The sequence below is a fragment of the Rattus norvegicus genome, chromosome 13, assembly GCF_021556685.1.
Source record: "Rattus norvegicus strain SHRSP/BbbUtx chromosome 13, alternate assembly SHRSP_T2T, whole genome shotgun sequence".
In the NCBI taxonomy this organism is placed as follows: Eukaryota; Metazoa; Chordata; class Mammalia; order Rodentia; family Muridae; genus Rattus; species Rattus norvegicus.
Window position 1 is genome coordinate 48490075 of NC_141546.1, and position 19926 is coordinate 48510000.

General features: G+C 44.5%; 2 protein-coding genes across 12 annotated transcripts in view; both read left to right on the forward strand.

Annotated features, from left to right (window-relative positions):
- The window catches only part of Klhl12 (kelch-like family member 12), a 33772-nt gene extending 17652 nt beyond the window's left edge, over positions 1–16120 (forward strand). For all 11 annotated transcript variants that reach the window (XM_087580081.1, XM_087580083.1, XM_087580082.1 and 8 more), the window contains 7 exon segments: positions 1272–1386; positions 9621–9727; positions 11140–11335; positions 12145–12303; positions 12591–12689; positions 14171–14357; positions 14563–16120. In XM_087580081.1, the coding sequence (XP_087436207.1) occupies positions 1272–1386; positions 9621–9727; positions 11140–11335; positions 12145–12303; positions 12591–12689; positions 14171–14357; positions 14563–14689 (990 nt within the window). In that variant the 3' untranslated portion in view covers positions 14690–16120.
- Positions 16121–18843: 2723 nt separating this feature from the next.
- The window catches only part of Rabif (RAB interacting factor), a 12626-nt gene continuing 11543 nt past the window's right edge, over positions 18844–19926 (forward strand). The window contains 1 exon segment of the mRNA NM_001007678.2: positions 18844–18985. Within this exon segment, the coding sequence (NP_001007679.1) occupies positions 18860–18985 (126 nt within the window). The 5' untranslated portion in view covers positions 18844–18859.

Here is a 19926-nt window from a genome sequence, read left to right on the forward strand (position 1 = left end):
GATCCCAACAGGAAGCAGATGGTACAGTTCTAAGGAAGGCTTACTGTATATATAAAGAGCTGCTTACAAACTTATTCATTTGGAGAAACTGTAAAAGACCATGGAGACTATAGCTCTAGAACAGCCAAGCTGTCACCAGCCCTCAGTCTAGCCGAGCTAAGAAGTGGGTATCAGAGCCTGAAGGGAAAGTGTAGGCCTTGACATGCCTGCCTTTCAGCAGAGCTCCTCCCAGCTAGGAGCCATTTGGAGACCTTACTGGCACGGTGTATAGGGACTGTTTTTCTAAACTAGAGAGCAAAGTACAGTGTGGAGGTAGACACTAATACAGAGATGTATTTTCTATGTAGGTATATGTGTATATGTGCACATAGGCATGCACATGTAGACCAGAGGTCAGTCTTTGGTGCTGTTCCTCAGACCATCCACCTTGGCTTTTGAGATGCAGTCTCTTATTGACTGGCCTGGAGTTTCTGATTGGGCTGGCAACAAGCCCAAGGATATGCCTGTCTATCCACTAGTAGGGGCATTACAAGTATAGGCTACCTTGTCTAGCTTTTTTTTTTTTTTTTTTTTTTTTTTTTGGTTCTTTTTTTCGGAGCTGGGGACCGAACCCAGGGCCTTGCACTTCCTAGGTAAGCGCTCTACCACTGAGCTAAATCCCCAGCCCCCTTGTCTAGCTTTTTATGTGGTTTCTTGTGACAGAACTTGGGTCATCGTGTTTACATGGGAGGACTTTTACCAAAGTGGGCCATTTCTCCCACCCATCTAGAGCACCATTGGATATAGATGTGAGAGCTGGGCTAATGGTGAATGCATTCCTATAACACAGAACTTGGGAGATAAATGCAGAAACACCAGATGTTAAAACTTATCCTATGCCCTGTTGTAAGTTTGAGATCAACCTGGGCTACCGGGGAACCTGTCGCAGAGAAAGGATGAAGTGGGTTGGGGAGCAAAGGAAGGAAGGAGAGAGATAGCTTTGGGGAAATTATTTTGGAGAAGACAATTTTTCCAAGAGAGAGAGAACATGTGTCTTGTCTTTTTGAGACAGTGTCTCCCTCTAGATCAGCCTGGCCCAGAAGTCACTATGTAGCCTTGAGTTGGCCTGAAGTCTCAGAAATCCTCCAAGTCCTGGAGCTGGGATGTGAAGCCAGCTCCCTCAGGATTCGTACTAGTCCTTACATGCTTTTGTCTGCATACACAACTTTCTGCTTTATATGCGCCATTGTTATTACAACGTTAGAGATGCCTGGTCCCCTTCTGTCTTTTAGCCTTTTATCCGCTGTAGTTTACAGTGCAGGGACCTAGTTGATGAAGCCAAGAAGTTTCACCTGAGGCCTGAACTTCGGAGTCAGATGCAAGGACCCAGGACAAGAGCCCGACTAGGTAAGCTGGTATTCCTGGCAGAATGGAGGTGTCTTTTTTTTTTTTTTTTTTTTTTTTTTGGTTCTTTTTTTCGGAGCTGGGGACCGAACCCAGGGCCTTGCGCTTCCTAGGCAAGCGCTCTACCACTGAGCTAAATCCCCAACCCCTGGAGGTGTCTTTCTACTCCTTTTTCAGACAGTGTGATATCTGTAATACATATAGTAGACTTGTTTTCAGACCTGATTTTAATCTCCTTAGGCAAGTAGCTGCCATTTTAAGCTTTTATTTCCTGTAGTCTTTATGGCACATAGCTATTAGAGATTCAGTTAGATAAAGAGAAAACCATCTTACAAATTATCATATATTATGTAGCATCAGATTTCTACCTCAGCGTTTACATAAAGGGCTTGGAGCTGGAATGTAGCTCGGTTGTTAGTGCTTCCCTATCCCTGAGTTCAAGCCTCAGCACAACAGAAATGGTGGTAAATGCCTGCAATTAGGAGGTAGAGACAGGAAGAGTAAGTTCATCCTTGGGCACATAAACAGTCAGAAGCCAGCATGATAAACTGTCTCAAACAAACACAGTCCTAAAACTACAGGGCTTCTGACAGTCACATATCAAGGGTAAAATCCTGACTATGAGGCCAGAGTTGTGGTACAGATTTCTGGTTTACTCCTTACCTTAGGCAGGAAATTTACTCTGTCTGCTGATGCTTTATCTGTGACCTGGGAATCAACTTCACATCCAGCTCTAAGAAAGTTATGACAATTAGATGAAGAAGGCTAGGAAAAGGCTAGGAATAGCTACTGTCACATAAGTGCTGCCTATGTTAGCAAACAGAGAGAGGTTCAATCTAAGCCCTGCCAGTGGTGATCGGCGATAACAATTTATCTGATCCTAACTGGATAGGACAGAGCACTAATCCCAGCACTCAGGAGGCCTAGTCAGGTTGATCTCTGTGAGTTCAAGAGTAGCCTGGTCCAGATGGTGAGTTCCAAAGCATCCAGGGCTAAATAGTAGACCCTGTCTCCAATGACTGACTCACTCTCTCTCTCTCTCTCTCTCTATATATATATATATATATATATATATATTAATACTTATTTGATCCTATGCTTTTACCCCTAAAATGAGGCTTAGTTTCTTCTGAGTGGGTTTTTGGGAGGACTGAATTGGAGCACAGATAAGATACCTAGCTGGCACAGAGTAAATATCGGCTATTTTTATCTTGTTCCCTGTTACTTCTCTGACAAGAGAGCCTCCCTGTGACTGTGTACAGCTGTTTTGTAGATTATCATTTATGAAGTATATATGAAGTGGTACTTCATTTGCTTTTATTTTTTTAAGAATTTATTTATTTTTATTATATATGTTTCGAGTGTTTTCCTGCTTACATGTCTGTGTACCACATGTGTGCAGTGCCCACAGAAGTCAGAAGACGACATCAGATTCCCTAGAACTAGAATTCCAGATTGTGGTAAACCACCATGTGGGTTCTAGGAACAGATTCTTAGCCACAGAACCATCTCATTAGCCCCTAATGTTTTATCATTATTTACTTTCCTTATTTTTTATTTTAGAGTTAATATATGTTGGATATTGATAATCAAGTTGTCTATTGATAGAGGAGTAAGCAGTGTTTATTTCTAGTTTTTTTCTTGTTTTGTTTTTAAAATTTCTTTTATTCGTGTGTATCTGTGTTTACGTGAGTTTCTGAGGGGACCAGATCTCCTGGAGTGGAGTTATAAGCTGTTATGAGCCACCTGGGTGCTAGGAACCAAACCTCCTCTCTAAGAATAGTGGGAGCTTTTGACCACTGCACCATGTCTGTGGGCCTCTTTGCTGTTGTTTTTAATGAAATTCTTTCCATTTTAAGTGTTTTTATTTTGTTTTATTGTATGTGAGTGTTTCTCCTGAATGGAGGATGTATATGCCCAGAGGCCAGAAGAGGATGCCAGATCCCCGTAGAGCTAGAGTTGCAGACAATTGTAAGCCACCGAGTGGGTGCTGGGAACCAAACTTCTTTCTTCTGGAAGAGCAGCCAGTGCTCTGAATCACTGAGCCATCTCTCCAGTCCCGCCCACCGCCAGTGCTTTTTAGTGTCATACATACTGTGTGTTTAATATTAAAATATATAGAAGCAAAAAAATTAAAAACACCCTAAATTCTACCACGCAGAAGTGTTTAGAGAAGGAGGGAGGTAGAGAGGAACTGGGGCTGGAGCTGGCTCCGGGGTTAAGAGCGCGGCTCTCGCCCCAAAGACGTGGTCTGGGTCCCCAGTACCCACATCAGGAGAGTCATACAGTCTGTGACTCCAGTTCAGGGGATCTGAGGTCCTCTCTGCTCCGCAAAGACACCTGCACACTTGTACATACAAACTCATGCTGGAACACATACATAAGCTAAAAGCATACAAAGAAGAACCAGGAAAGGTATTAACTCCTGCAGTATGACAAAAGCATGTGATCTATATGTCATGTAGTATGTACAAAAATATAGATCAACACATATAGACTAAGGAATAAAGTGTGAGAACAGAAGTTACAGAAAATATTTGCATAATTTCCATTTTTTGGTTTGGTTTAGGGGATTTGTTTTATTTTGTTATTTTTAGGTAAGCTATTACATTATAGTCCAAGCTAGCCTAGAATTCATTGTGTAAACCAGGCTGACCTTGAACCCAAGCCACCTGGCCTCAGTCTTCTAAGTTTCAGGTTATAGTCATGAGTCACCACAGCCATTTCCTTCCTTTAACTATAAGATATAGTAACCGTTTTCTAATCACACACACAGTATTAAACATGTTTACACTGCTGAGCCAAGGTGAAATTATATAAACCATGTCCTGCCTTCCTTTTTCCTACCTGTTCTTGGTGGAATGGGCGTAGGAGTGTAATCACCAGTGTATCCAGTCTTTTTTTTTTTTTTTTTTTTTTTTTGGTTCTTTTTTTTGGAGCTGGGGACCGAACCCAGGGCCTTGCGCTTCCTAGGCAAGCGCTCTACCACTGAGCTAAATCCCCAACCCCATCAGTGTATCCAGTCTTTAAGAGTGAGTATGTTGGGGCTGGAGAGATGGCTCAGTGGTTAGGAGCACCAACTGCTCTTCCAGAGGTCCTGAGTTCAAATCCCAGCAATCACCTGGTGGCTCACAACCATCTGTAATGAAATCCGATGTCCTCTTCTGGTGTGTCTGAAGATAGTAATGATGTACTCATATACAGAAATAAATAAGTCATTAAAAAAAAAGTGAGTATGTTGACCAAATATTGTTGATATTCCAAAGAATGATGTACAGCCCAAGGCCCTCCTGTAGAGGCGTGGATGATAAGTAGATCACAGCACAGCTCTACCAGGGGGTGTGGCAGTATGCAGAACATCGAGGCCTGTGTGCACAGCTGGGGCCTTTCCCCCTTCCCACTTCTCCCACAGTGGTGGGAGGACAGTGCACAGACCATGGTGTGTGTAGAGGTCAGAGGACCAAGTGGGTCCTGGGGGATCAGACTTCAGGTCTGTCCATACTGGGGGTAAATGCCTTTATGCCCTTACCTGCTGAGTCAGTTCCTTATCCCCCTTTCCTTTACCCTTTCTTTTCTCTTTCTGTGTCTCTGCTTCTGTCTCTCTCTGTCGCCTTTAAATAGAATCTTGCACTGTAGCCCCATCTGACCTAACATTCTTAATTCTCTTCCTCCTCCTCTTAAGTAGCTAGACTACAGACACCAAGCCATGCTGACAGGACATCTAAGGGAAAAATCATTTTTGAAAATGGGCCAGTGGTAGGCTTATAGCTCAGTGATGGAAGGCCTGCCTCCAATGGGAGCCTCCGGTTTGGTCCTCAGCCCTTAAAAGGCAAGAGCTCTTGAATACTTGTTGGGAGGAGCAGAGACCCACCACACTCGGCCTTTAGCAGTATTACCTGTCCTACAGGTGGGCTGGCAAGGGCAGGTTAGCAGCTTGTTTAGTTTACACACCGCAGCATTATCCCTAGGAACGTGCAGTTACCTTTGTGGTCTTAGAAATAAAAAGTCAGCCATCACAACTCTGAATTAGATTGAGCTGACCTCCCACCCTTCTCTATTCTTGAACTGGGGGAGGGAGGCAGCAGGCTCAGACTTGGCAAGTTTGATTTTTGGATGGATGAGCACTCCGGGCCCCTTCCCGGTAAAAGTTGTTTCAGCCACAAAGCAATTTCATTCCACTATTTTCAGTCTCAAAATAAAAGGAAACTTATATTGAAGAAAAAAAAAAAAGAAGTAAGAGTCCACGGTGTCTAGCTCAAAGATAGCATGTTTGTAGACGAGCATGTGAAGCAGTGACTGAGCAGGGAGGGTGGCACCAGGTGGCACTTTGTCATTAGACCTCTGTTCCTAACTTTATATCACGGATTATCTTCACTTTTATCTTCTGTAGGGATCAGCCTGAGGCTTGCTAGCCAAGTGCAGCAGCACTGAGCTGTGTCCCTCACTCTTCCTAGTTCTGTAAACTCTAGACACCTGCTGTGAAGGCTTGTCCTCTGAGCCACAGCTTGTATCCGTGTAAAGTGGGTTGAGTTCACTCACTAGGGTGCTTCCCAAGACAGAAGTAGGGTTTTGTTTTTTTTTTACATAATAACATTCATTAATTGCTTATTAAACCGAACTAAAGCCAATGAAAAATTTTATGAGCCAGAAAATGCAGAAGATTCTCTAGAGGTTTGCCATCTACATTTCTTTAAACTATTTTCTGACCTTAAGGATTTAGATTTAGTTTTATGTAATTCATAGCTTTGAAAAAAATGCTGACATTATCTTTGACTAGATCGATTTTGATTTTTTAAGGACATACAATAGCTTACACATTAATCTTGTCAGTTGTCCTAGTGTACATTTGTAATCACAGATACTCAGGCCAGTGCCCGAAGGATTTTAAGTTCATACTGGCCTGCCAAGTACATTAAGACATCTGTGTCTCACGATGAAAGCTGAGAAGTAACTGGGGAGGTAGTTCAGTGAGAGCACTGGCCTAGCAGGTGAGAGCTTCTCTTCAGTCCTGATTAGCAAAAGTAAAAGATAGGAATCATCTGACATTGGGTCCACTCAGGGGGCAGAGGCAGCTGGATCTCTCTGGGTTCTAGATTGGCCTGGTCAACATAGTGAATTCCAAGCCAGCTAGAACCACATAGAGAGACCTGTTCTCAAAAGCAAACAAACAAACAAACAAACAAAAACCAGCAACAAAAAGCACCTGGCATAGTAGAACACACCTGTATTTCTAGTACTTGAGATGTTGAAGCAGGGGGAAAAAAAATCACAAGTTTAGGGCCATTCTGAGCTATATCCCTAAACCCTATCCATCTTCCCCCTCCTACCCTGCCCGGAAAGAAAAGGTTACTGGTGATTACTGGGACTTACTAATGCTTACTTTGTTAGCTGTCTTATATTTTGGTTGTGAGCCTAGCCTATAACAGCTAAGCTATCTCAGGGAGCAGTCTCTCAAAACAGGATCTGTCCTTGGAAAATTATGAAGTCCTTTATAGTGAAGGTTGAGACCCTAAGCTAGAGTCCTAGCCATGTAAACCCATGAAATCCCTAAGTAGGTCAGCATGGTGATAAATGGCATCTGGCTAAAACACGTTAAATGTTTTACAGTAAAAGTCCTTGAGAGGTAGAAGCAGGATGGTGAGTTTGAGGCTAGTCTGAACTACAGGACAAGACTGTCTCAACAAAAACAAAAGTGACTCATACTGACCTCTCTGCCCAAATTCTACTGTGAACTTTAGTATTTATGGAACAATTTTGTGTTGACAGGCAGTTATCATTTTTCTGGGGTTTAAAACAAAATCTGTTTCCTGACTACTACTGTTTCTTTAGCCTTTACAAGCTGCCGAACAAAGTCACAGCAAAAAAATGTGAATTTTTTTGTTCTTTGATTGGTTTTCTTTAGTTTTGAGACAGGCCAGGCCAGCCTCGAACTGACAGGGGTCTGCCTGCCTCTGATGTGTTTTGTTTATTGGTACTTTTAAAGATGGAAACTACATAATGTAACATAAATAATGGCTGGAAAAAGATGAACGGAAAACTTACTGTATTTTTCTGATCATATCCTTATAGTGTCATTTAGCATGTTTTAGCCAGATGTGATCTGGTACATGCTGAAGTGGGAGAACACTTGAGTTCAGGAATTGGAGACACAGAGGAACATGTTCTCAAAGAATTGAAAGGGATGGGAGTGGGCTGGAGAGATGGCTCAGAGGTTAAGAGCACCAACTGCTCTTCCAGAGGTCCTGAGTTCAAATCCCATCAACCACATGGTAGCTTACAAACCACCTGTTATGGGATCTGATGCCTTCTTCTGGTGTCTGAATACAGCGTACTTATAATAAACAAACAAACAAACAAACAAACAAATAAATAAATAAATAAATGGAAAGGGATGGGGGTGAAGGGGAGCAAAAAAAGAAAGCTTGGATGTCAGATCTGTTAGTAGACTGGATCTGTCTTGTCAGATATGTGGTGCTGCATTTGCTCTTTCAGTCCACGGTTACCTGAGACACTTGACACAGAGGCTGAAAAACCCCCTAGTTACTGAATTGTTTGACCAATGCACTGCCTTCCCGTGAGTTTTCAGAGTAGATGTCCAGGAGAACTCTGCCAAGGTTTCGCCCTATGAAGAGAGTCAAGGCCAGAAATACGACTCTAGGGGAGGGAAAGTTTGATATACAGGCTGTTACTTTCTGTAAGAAAACAAAGGGCTGTCTTTATTCTCTTTAGCATTTATTTTGTGTGTTGGGGGTGCGCATTTGGACAGTTTGTGGGAGTCAGTTCTGGGGATTGGCCTCAGGTCATCAGTTAGCAGCCAATGATCTTACCTACGGAGCAGTCTTGGGGGCCTGGGACTTTGTTCCATGGTGATGAGTGCGTCTCAAAGATTCAGACTCTGAAAAGTTATAGCCTCAGAAAGAAGTGCCTTCCTGCAGCAGGAGAGCAGCTCAGCAGCAGCATGAGGACCTGTTTGGTTCCCAGCATGCGTCAGTCATGGCAGCACTCACCATCAGCCCAAGTGCTGCAGAGGTGCAGAGGAAGGCCCTGAGTTTGCTGGTGAGTCTGTTCAACCTAATTGTAGAGTTCCCACAGTTCAGTAAGACATTGTCTCAAAAAGCAAGGCAGAGAGCAGTACAGAACCAGACACAAGAGGGGCGCACACAGAAAATACAAGGCGTAACCAGTGCCTACATATTCACAAAACCTGCATTCACCTCATAAATGACCACCTTTGAGAGTAGAAAAGTAGGGTTGGGGATTTAGCTCAGTGGTAGAGCACTTGCCTAGCAAGCACAAGCCCCTGGGTTCGGTCCTCAGCTCTGAAAAAAAAAAAAAAAAGAGTAGAAAAGCTCAGAATAGCACAGCGCATGTCCCTTTCAGCCGTGCTGTGTGGATAGTTAGGTATCGATAAAGAGTTTCTTTTTTTTTTTTTTTTTTTTTTTTTCTTTTTGGTTCTTTTTTTTTGGAGCTGGGGACCGAACCCAGGGCCTTGCGCTTCCTAGGTAAGCGCTCTACCACTGAGCTAAATCCCCAGCCCCAAGAGTTTCTTTTCTTTTCTTTTCTTTGGATAGTAGTGGTTATTTTTGAGGGTTTTTTTCCATTTCTTACTCTGTTGTTTTTGTGTGTCCACACATGTGGGCAGGTCTATGCCATACCATGTGTGTGGAGGTCAAGAGAACACACAGACATTCTCAAACACATAGAAACACAAAATAAAAAACAGATACCTTCCTATTATACAGCTTTTACATTATTTCTCAGGCAAATATAAAAGCAGCCTAGGTGGGCCTGGTGGCACAGGTTTGTAAGCTAGCTATGTCAGGGATTGAGACAAGGCTTGCAAGTTCAAGGCCTGCCTGGCTATACAGAGTGATTTCTGGTTCTTTTTTTTTTTTTTTTTTGTTCTTTTTTTTTCGGAGCTGGGGATCGAACCCAGGGCCTTGCGCTTCCTAGGCAAGCGCTCTACCACTGAGCTAAATCCCCAACCCCACAGAGTGATTTCAAAACCAGCCTGAGGTACTATACTAAGTAAGACACCCAGTCTTGAAATAAAAAGTTTTGAATGTGGTATAGAAGTGTTTACAAGTAGTGGTAGAACACTGAGGCCCTTGATCCAGTACCTAGTGCCTCCAGAAAAAGACAGCAGTTTCCTATTTGAACCTTTCTACTTATATTTCCCTGAAAGCAGTCACCTAGCCAGACTGAAGTAACCTGCCTTTTCCTGCCTTTGTCCTTAGGAGCCAATGAAGTGCTTCTGGTGGTTGGGGGCTTCGGAAGCCAGCAGTCTCCTATTGATGTGGTAGAGAAATATGACCCCAAGACACAGGAGTGGAGCTTTTTGCCAGTAAGTCATGGTGGAACCATTTCCAGCAAAGTTGAAATGTCATTGGTTCTTGACACTAGCTCATAAATGACCAGCTTAGTGAGTAGAAAAGCTCAGAATAGCACAGTGCATGTCCCTTTCAGCCGCACTGTGTATAGTTCTTTGGATAGTAGTAGTTATTTCTTGTTTTTTTTTTTTTTTTTTTCCATTTCTTATTCCATTGTTTTTGTGTGTGTCCACACATGTGGGCGTATCTGTGCCATACCATGTGTGTGGAGGTCAGAGAACAATTCTCAAGGATCAAATTTGGGTTATCAGCCTTAGCAGCAGACACCTTTACCTACCAAACTATCTTGCTGGTCCCTTTTTTGTTTGTTTGTTTTGAGACATCTCACTTTGTATTCCTGACTGGTCACAAACATACAGGCTTCCTTACTTCCTGAAACTGTCTTGCTCACACACACACATACACACACACACACACACACACACACACACACACACATCCCTCCCTGGGACAAAGTCTCACTATGTAACCCTGGGTGGCTTCAAACTTACAGGCTTTCATCACCCTCCTGGGTGCCAGGGTTACACATTTGAGCCACCAGTTGGCTTGTTTTTTGAGATAAGGTTTTTTTTTTTTTGGTTCTTTTTTTCGGAGCTGGGGATTGAACCCAGGGCCTTGCGCTTCCTAGGCAAGCGCTCTACCACTGAGCTAAATCCCCAACCGAGATAAGGTCTTGCTGTATAGCTCTGGCTGGCCTGATACTCAATGTATAGCCCAGGCTGACCTTAAATTTATGACAGTCCTGCCTCAGGCTGACAAATGCTGGCATTATAGGCATGTGCCACCACCACACCCAGCTTAGTTTCTGTCTGTTTAGAAGTTCTCACTGTGGAAGTGTCAGGAGCCATGTATTACATTTAGCTGCCACCACCGTTCAGGCTGCACAGCCTGTACTGTTGGTCATGCTGTGCTAGATTAAACTCAGTTATGTTGAGTCCTGTTCAACTGAAAAAGTTAAGTCTCCTTTTGGTATTTCAGTACTGTACAACCAAGAACCATTTCTGAGGAGACATGGAAAGCCTTTGGACCACTCGTACCCTTTAGGGTATTTCAGTACTGACTCAGGATTAGCAATGTGCCAGTTCTTTTCCTATGGAAGGATATTCAGTCTCTTGGCGCAGTGCCTTAAGGGGAGTAGAAAGCTATCACATGTTCTGTAAACCTCCCAATGAGGCAGAAGCATTTCACTCTGTAGGTGGTCACCTAGCCCCTTTCAAGGTGAACCTTAGCCACAAGGGGGTTTCCCTTGTGTGAAGGGAAGCAGGGTATAAGCAAAGAAGATTAGAACAGGCAGGGTGCGGAGAAAGGTGGGGCTAGAGCTTGCCCATCTGAATGGTATTCTTCCTTTTCTCTCCCAAATCCATAGAGTATCACTCGCAAGAGACGGTATGTGGCCTCGGTTTCCTTACATGATCGGATCTATGTGATTGGTGGCTATGATGGCCGTTCCCGCCTCAGTTCAGTGGAGTGTCTAGACTACACAGCAGATGAAGACGGAGTGTGGTACTCTGTGGCCCCTATGAATGTGCGGCGAGGCCTTGCTGGAGCCACCACACTGGGAGGTAGTTGATGATAAATGCTGCTTCATTTAGCTCCTCTACTTTGATGGGAGCATGACCGATGTCTGAGCTCAATTGTGCTGTACGGTCATGGGCACTGGTCATAGTTTATAAATTCCATGTGGACAGTCGTCAGTGCCTTTAAGTATTTCTTTTTGTAGTTCATTTTGTTTTGTCTTTCAAGACAGGGTTTCTCTATATAGCCATGGTTGCCCTTAAATTCCCTTTGTAGGCCAGGCTGACCTTGAACTCGGATCCACCTCCCCCTGCCTCCAGAGTGCTGACATTTAAAGTATGCACCACCACCCGGATCTCTTAAGAATTTTTATTTTCTTGAGATGGAGTTCAGTAAATTTCCCTGTGTAGCTTGTCTGAAACTCGGGTGTACATAAAGGCATGAATGAGCTTTAAATGCTTGTTTGTACTGCCTTTCTTCTTCCGAGACTTGAGTGACTTATCATCTAAGGGGAAAATGCTCAGAGTACAAAATATACTTTTACACACACACTACCATATACAGTTAATATACACAGTGGGAAATTTAAGAACAATAATAAAAATCAACTTGAAGAAAGAATAAGAATTTGTTTGCTTGAGACAAGTTCTCAAATAGCTCAGGCTGGCATTGAATTTGTCTCTGGTCACAGTGGCCTTGAACTCCTGAAGCTCCTCCTGAATCTCCTGAGTGAGGTAATTACACTCATGTGTGCATCTCCTCCTCGCATCTTAACAGTCAGTGATTTGTAGAGAAAAAAGTCCTAGAAGTTTTTCCTTCTTAATTTAACAGTCTATAATTTGTTCACTCTGAGCAGATATGATTTACGTTTCTGGAGGCTTTGATGGAAGCAGGCGTCATACAAGTATGGAGCGGTATGACCCAAACATTGACCAGTGGAGTATGCTGGGAGATATGCAGACAGCTCGAGAGGGCGCGGGACTAGTGGTGGCCAGCGGCATAATCTACTGTCTAGGTATGAGCCTGGGGTGGGGCTGGGCCAGCTTAGTGGACTCCAGAGGGCATCACTTTTACCAAAATTATGTGTATATACTCACATCAAACAAAAACTCTGATTTATCTCAATGTATTGTCCATGAATAGGATTATATTTTTCTTGTAAGCAATGTGCAGGATGTTGCATATTCTCCGACCTGGAAAAAATAGAACTGAATCAATTGAATTTTTCACAGGCCAACTAAAATTAAAATGAGCCTGAGAATCTACATTTCTTTTTGGAATGTTCTCCATTTTGTCTTTCAGGAGGATATGATGGCTTGAATATATTAAATTCAGTTGAGAAATATGATCCCCATACAGGACACTGGACTAATGTTACGCCTATGGCCACCAAGCGTTCTGGTAAGACCAAGTCAAATCTATGATGTGACAGAAGTGCTGTCAGTCTCGGGATGTGTACAATGACAGTGTAGTTCTGGGTGTGGTATCAGTGGGATAGAACTGGAGTTTGTACTTCACCCTAGACTCAACGTAAACTGGAGTCACAGTCCGGCCTCCTTCACCTCCGCCTTCCCTACAATATGATGAAGGCAGTATGAACTTTGAGGCAGATTGTACATTTGAGGGCAGTGATTTCTTTTTTTTTTTTTTTTTTTTGGTTCTTTTTTTTGGAGCTGGGGACCGAACCCAGGGCCTTGCGCTTCCTAGGTAAGCGCTCTACCACTGAGCTAAATCCCCAGCCCCTGATTTCTTATTCGTCAGTACTTTCCTCCTGTTGTAGTTCTGACCACCTAACCTAATTTTTTTTTTTTTTCGGAGCTGATGACTGAACCCAGGGCCTTGTGCTTCCTAGGCAAGCGCTCTACCACTGAGCTAAATCCCCAACCCCACCTAACCTAATTTATCTGTGTAGTACATATTAAGTAAGTGTTTTTGTCCTGTTGAGGTCTGTGTATTCTTCTTTTACTCTTTGAACTTTGATGTTTGGCTTTTTTAAAGACAGAATTTCCCTATGTAGCCCTGGCTGTCCTGGAACTCACTCTGTAGACCAAGATGGCCTTGAGCTCACAGAGATCCACATACACCTGCTTCTGCCTCCTGAGTGCTGGGATTAAAGGCATCCACTGCCAACCTGGCTAGACTTTGTCTTGAGGGTCCTACCATGCAGTCCTGGTCATGTACAAGTTGCTATGAGGTGATCCTTCTGCTTCTGGCTTCAAGTTATACCACTACATTGGTTTTTTGGTTTTTTGGTTTTTTTTTAAACCTAAGATCTCACTGTATGTAGCTCACATTAACTTTAGACTCCAAGGAATCCTGGGATTGCAGACATGTGACATATACCTGATAATAAATAGCAATGAGTATTACATAAAACCTCTAGTGCCTAAAAATAATTTAAAAAAAAAATTCTGAGGACTGCTCACAGGGCCTTGCATATACTAGGCAAGTACTGTCATAGAGGTCCATCTGAATGACAGCTGAGAACTCTTAGTGGGATAGGCTGTGATGTAACAAAGAGCAGACAACGTGCTGTTCCAGCTAACTGCCTCTGACAGAGGTCACAGCAGAGCCATGGCCATCCTCCTTTGCTCCTCTCATCCTTACCAACACCTTTCCTCCTGCTTTCTGTTTAGCCAGCTGAAGAGGGAGTCTGTGAGTTAATGAAAACAAAGATGAGAACCATGTCAGTCCTCCACTAGAATTCCAGGTCCTAGCCTAAGGGTTGGCCAGTGTGCGCACTAACATTTGCTGTATTAAAGTGTTCTAAGCCTGTGTGACACGTCTGCGTCCCTCATCTCCACAACTCAGCCAGTAGTGAGTTACTGGGATCAGATGCTAGACTTACTGACCTTCATTTGCCAATGCTCTCTTTTCCCCAGGTGCTGGAGTAGCCCTACTGAATGACCATATTTATGTGGTGGGAGGGTTCGATGGTACAGCCCACCTTTCTTCTGTTGAAGCTTATAACATTCGCACGGATTCCTGGACAACTGTCACAAGTATGACCACACCACGATGCTATGTAGGGGCCACAGTGCTTCGAGGGAGACTCTATGCAATCGCAGGGTGAGGAGTTTGAAAGTGGGCCAGAGCCATGTATCCAAGGCAAGAATCCATTCAGGATGGAGGCGTAATGTGTGTTGTGGGAACAACCACTGGGGCTATTTCCATTCCCGGCCCAGTGCGGGGCGTGGACCCTTGCCCAGGTGATAGGACTTGTGTATAAATGGCTGGAGACCTCATTTCTTTCTTTTGTTTTTTCCCCTGTCAGATACGATGGGAATTCTCTGCTGAGCAGCATTGAGTGTTATGACCCTATCATCGACAGCTGGGAAGTAGTGGCCTCCATGGGAACCCAGCGTTGTGACGCTGGTGTGTGTGTTCTCCGAGAAAAGTAACTGTTATTTGGACACCAGCTGGGAACAGTTTGTGGGAGAATGAAGGATCCTTTCCAGAATGTTCACTTCTCACTGTGTGCACAGGGCGATTACAGGCACCAGTGCTGTGATGATTGTACTTATTTGACGCACATGCTCCTTCTCACTGGCCATCCTGCTCAGACGCACGGGGAACAGGTCCTCAAGGGAAGAGAATGCACACACGGATCAGAGACACAGATCATGGCTCTCTGTGGTCTGAGGAGCACTTTCTTCTGTTTGTAACTTACCATGTGCTTGGGAGAATGTGTGTGTGTGTGTGTGTGTGTGTGTGTGTGTGTGTGTGTGTGTGTGTGTGTGTGTATGTGTTGTGCCTCGTATATTGCAGAGAATTAAGGTGAGTATGGCCTACTAGATGTGGGCAGTGTCCATCCTGTGTGATTGGAAGGATATCAGTTTATATAAGCTTGGTAAAATGAAAGTCTTTTCTCCACTCAGAAGCAAAAATATCTTTTCTAAATACAGAGGTAGCTCGAGGCACCACAGTTCCTTTCTGTAGGAAACCAAGAGATCACTGTCAACATTTGAGAGGCCAAGAAGGAAGATTCGTGCTGTTCTCACTTAGGGAGACATAGTTGGCACAGAGATTTGAGTAAGTGGCAGGAGCTGAATGGAATGTGGGTGAACCCAGAAAATCACTGAAGTGTGAACTGGAAGGCTGGCAAGGACATATTATCTGACTCCATGGTCTTTCTAATGTAAAATGTTGCACCATCTTGGTTGGCACTGGAGACTGAGAGATTAACAGTGGAAAAGGTTAGAATAAGAAATGCTGTAAATGTGCAGAGTTCAACATACCTGTGGTAAACTAGAAATATCTGTGATTTTACAATCATCTTAGTCCCTGCCAGGGCTCCCATAGCCGTGGCAGTATTTGTCTTATGTGGGTGAAAAGACCATCTTCCTGGTGAATCAAGTGCTACCACGTTACTTCGCCTCCACACTATTTATTTGGGGATGGGTGGGGTTGCTGCAGCCTAGTAGTTCAGGTACTGATTACTGCCCTGTTGTTTTAAGGGCGCACTTCCACTGAGGAGTGTTTAATACTGCTGTGTGGTACGTTCAGTTCTCTTCCTGCTATATCTTCTGTACTTGTCATTACAGTGTATTTTATTCATCCTGGAACAAAATAATCAAGGACAATTGAAAATCTTTTGTTAGTTTCCGCACCTCTGCCAATGTTCCCGAGCTGCCATTCTGGCTCCTCTGTCATGGTGAATTCTGCAGTTACTGGTATAGCAAATAGGAGAGTGTGGGAGCCGGAACTGGGCTGCACTTGCCTTTTGCTCTGGAATCCCACTTTTCCTCTCTCCCTGAATTGTGTTTGCTGATAGAGTTAATTTCCTTTGTATTTTTTTAAGAAAACATTAAAAATGAACTGTCTCAAATGGCTTTAAGAGAATTTGTGTGTAGTGCTGTCTTCAACAGACATGTGAGGAACTTTTTTTTTTTTAGAATTATTTATTTTATGTATGTGAGTATACCACCGCTGTCTTCAGACACACCAGAAGAGGGCATCAGATCTCATTACAGATGGTTGTGAGCCACCATGTGGTAGCTGGGAATTGAACTCAGGACCTCTGGAAGAGCAGTCAGTGCTCTTCACCACTGAGCCATCTCTCCAGCCTTAGGTTCCTGGTCTTATTGCTCAGCCTGTTTATCTTATGCCTGCCCACAAGCTCAGCTGCTTCTCTGGTCAACCTGAAGCATCAGTAAAATGTTTGCCCAAACTTGACTGATTTACTGTCCTTTCATACTGTGAATCTACATGAAAAATGATAGATGGATGGATGGATGGATGGATGGATGGATGGATGGATGGATAGAGCCAGCGAGCTGGGCAGTAGCCCCTTTAATCCCAGCACTCAGGAGGCAGAAGCAGGTGGACCTACGAGTTTGAGGTCACCCTCGTCTTTCAGAGTGAGATCCAGGACTACATAGAAAAACCCTGACTCGAAAAACAAAGAGCAAAATGAAAAGGTAAAAGAAGCCGCCTGGAGCAATTTTAGCGCACATGAATCTTAGGAGTTTTGTCACCCTAGTCGTCTTCTGTGTTTGCTTCAGTGAGTGACACGTGCTCAGACAAATGCTGTGTACAAGGCTTGCCACACAACTGAGCCCTGGCTGTCCTGAAAATTTGATGTGTAGGCCAGGCTGGCATTGAACTTGAAAAGATCCACCTGCCTCTGTCTGCCCAGTGCTGGAATTAATTTAATTTAGAAGAGCAGTGTCTGCTATTAAGTACTGAGCTGTCTTTCTAGCGCCCCCTTTGTGTGGTAGAGGCACCAGCATACCCAGCTAGAACCACAAGTGTCTCGGTCCCAGAGCCAAAAGAAAGCAGAAGGAGATGATAAGGCTACTTACTCTGTCCTTGGCAGATGTATTGTGACAGCTTATTGACCCACAGCCTGTGAAATGTGGTTCGTTTATCCTAGAGGCCCAGGGAAGGTTGGCGGGTAGGAGAAGAAAACACAAGAGAAAGAATGGTAAGAAGCTCTACAGCATCAGTGCTGGTTTCTGAATTTTGGGCCATGTTCACAGTTCATTCACTGAAGCCACCACTGAACAGTTACAGAAAACCAGGATATAAAGCTCATTGCTTTCTTTTTTTCTTTCTTTTTTTTCCGGAGCTGGGGACCGAACCCAGGGCCTTGCGCTTCCTAGGTAAGCACTCTACCACTGAGCTAAATCCCCAGCCCCTCAGCAGTTCTTTCTGAAATTCAGATGTGGTTATCTCAGTACTTAATATAGAGCCAACTATTGCTAAATATTGATGTGTTTCTGTCCCCAAGTTCCATAGATTTCCATATCTTGTACTATAAAGTTCAATTTCCTTAACATGAATCAGATCCATGGTATTAAAGGGCATATTTTACCATTCTGATCTTATTAGTACAGTCTCTTTCTCCTGGTAAAATATGCTTTAGCTGCTGGTTTGCAAACTATATACCCTGTGTCTGAAATCTTGCATTCCTGACAACCTAATGGTTAATTAAAATGATACCTAGGGGGCCTGGAGAGATGGGTTATGGCTGAGTGCCAGCTGTTCTTTCAGAGGATGAGGGCTGGGTTCCTAGCACCCTTGTGGGAGGTTCCAACAGTCAGTAAACTCCAGTTCCAGACACCTGGTGCCCTCTTCTGGCCCCCACAAGCACAAACACAGTGCACTTGCATGCAAACAAAACATATCACAGTGCCTGCCTGTCATCGTGTAATAGTGGGGCAAGACTTCACATGCAGGAACAATAAGGTAGCTTAGTTCCCTGGTTCTGATGTCTTGGTCTCAGGAAACCAATGGTTACACTAGAACTAATAATCTGGAGATACAAAGACCAGTTAGAAGGTTAAGAGTCGTGACTTTAAAACACCTTGGAACCTATACACATCGCAAACTTAGCCTTCTTCCTGCACTATGCCCCAGCGCAAACCCTCTAAGGAGTAGTAATTTTCAAAATTACTATAAGCGGGCTGGAGAGATGGCTCAGCGGTTAAGGGCACTGACTGCTCTTCCAGAGGTCCTGAGTTCAAATCCCAGCAACCACATGGTGGCTCATGACCATCTGTAATGAGATCTGATTCCCTCTTCTGGTGCGGCTGAAGACAGCTACTTATATACAGAAAATAAATAAATCTTTAAAAAAATTACTATAAGCAACGCTTTGCTACCTAATAAATGGCCACTATTAGACACTAGGCTTAATAGTTTCACGAAGTTTTCCCAACACGAAATGTACTCAGCATTCTAAATTACTTCTTACATAGAAAGCAAATGTTTTGTAGTTAGATCTTGCTGAGGTGTGGCCTGACCCAGATTGTCGCCATATATTTATGAGGCAATGGAAATATCCCAAGAGCCTAGTGGTAAGGCTAGCCATAGTGATTTGCCTAGGCCAATATTAAGGGAGGCCTGGTGACCCGGTAGGTATAGAGAGAAGGGTTGTCACAAGTCACGCTGACACTTTGGTCCGGCAATAAGCAAAGGCGCCTGCGCAATTTAGTCCAGACGCCTGCGCAGTGGTACAGCGAGGAGCGCCGGCGCCCCGCCCCTGCGGAGCCGCGCCAGCGTAGTTCCGGACGAGCCAGCCCTGACCGCGCGTGCGCCGTTGTGGCTGATGCTGTGGCAGCGCGGCAATGGAACCCTGCGAGCTGCAGAACGAGCTAGTGTCAGCCGAAGGCCGGAACCGGAAGGCGGTGCTGTGCCAGCGTTGTGGCTCTCGGGTGCTGCAGCCAGGGACTGCTCTTTTCTCTCGCCGGCAGGTAATAAAGTGCTTGGTGCTGCTTAAGAGTCGCGCTGCCCAGAGCAACCGAGCGGCTCCAGGCTGGTCCTGGCTCTCAGGTTTCTGGAGACCGCGCCCTTCCTCGCGCTTCTTAACTCCGCCCCACGTCGTGAGGCTCCGCCCCACTGACTGGGCTGGCGACAAGGACCTGGGTGTCCCAGCACGGTTGCCTGGTCCCCTACACTTTCTCTCTCGCGGAGTCGTCCTTCAGAGGGTGCACCTGTCCTACGCGGCCCACCTTCCCCCAGGCCTTGGATACCTTGCCGGGAGCTCAGGGCCGAACCTCAGCCTCCTGCTTCCTGGAGCTCTGGCTAACCTGCTCTACCCCGCAAGTGTTTATCTCCAGCCACCACTCGGTGTCGCCCCAGAACACCTAAGAATCACTTGATTCCCTCCCACTACAGTTTTCATCCATCTTTCAGTCCCTACTTCCTGTTCATTTGCTGTTCTGCAGAGTAGCTCCAGAATCCAGTTTGGTGGAGAAGATAGAGTGTCTGCTAGTACCCAACTTTCCTAAGCCCCGCGAGATACAGTTCCCAGGATGAAGTATTTCGAATAGATTTCAAAGGTTAACAACTCTTGCAGTTAGGATTTTTTCACGTAGGGGTGTGTGTGTGAGAAAGATTTATAAAGTTAAATTTTATTTATGAGAAGAGGTAATCTGGAATCTGAATTCTAAGGGTCCCCCCTCCCGTGTGTGTGTGTGTGTGTGTGTGTGTGTGTGTGTGTGTCTGTGTGTCTGTGTGTCTGTGTGTGTGTGTCTGTGTGTGTGTGTGTCTGTGTGTCTGTGTGTGTGTGTGTGTGTCTGTGTGTCTGTGTGTCTGTGTGTCTGTGTGTGTGTGTCTGTGTGTGTGTGTGTCTGTGTGTCTGTGTGTCTGTGTGTCTGTGTGTGTGTGTGTGTCTGTGTGTGTGTGTGTCTGT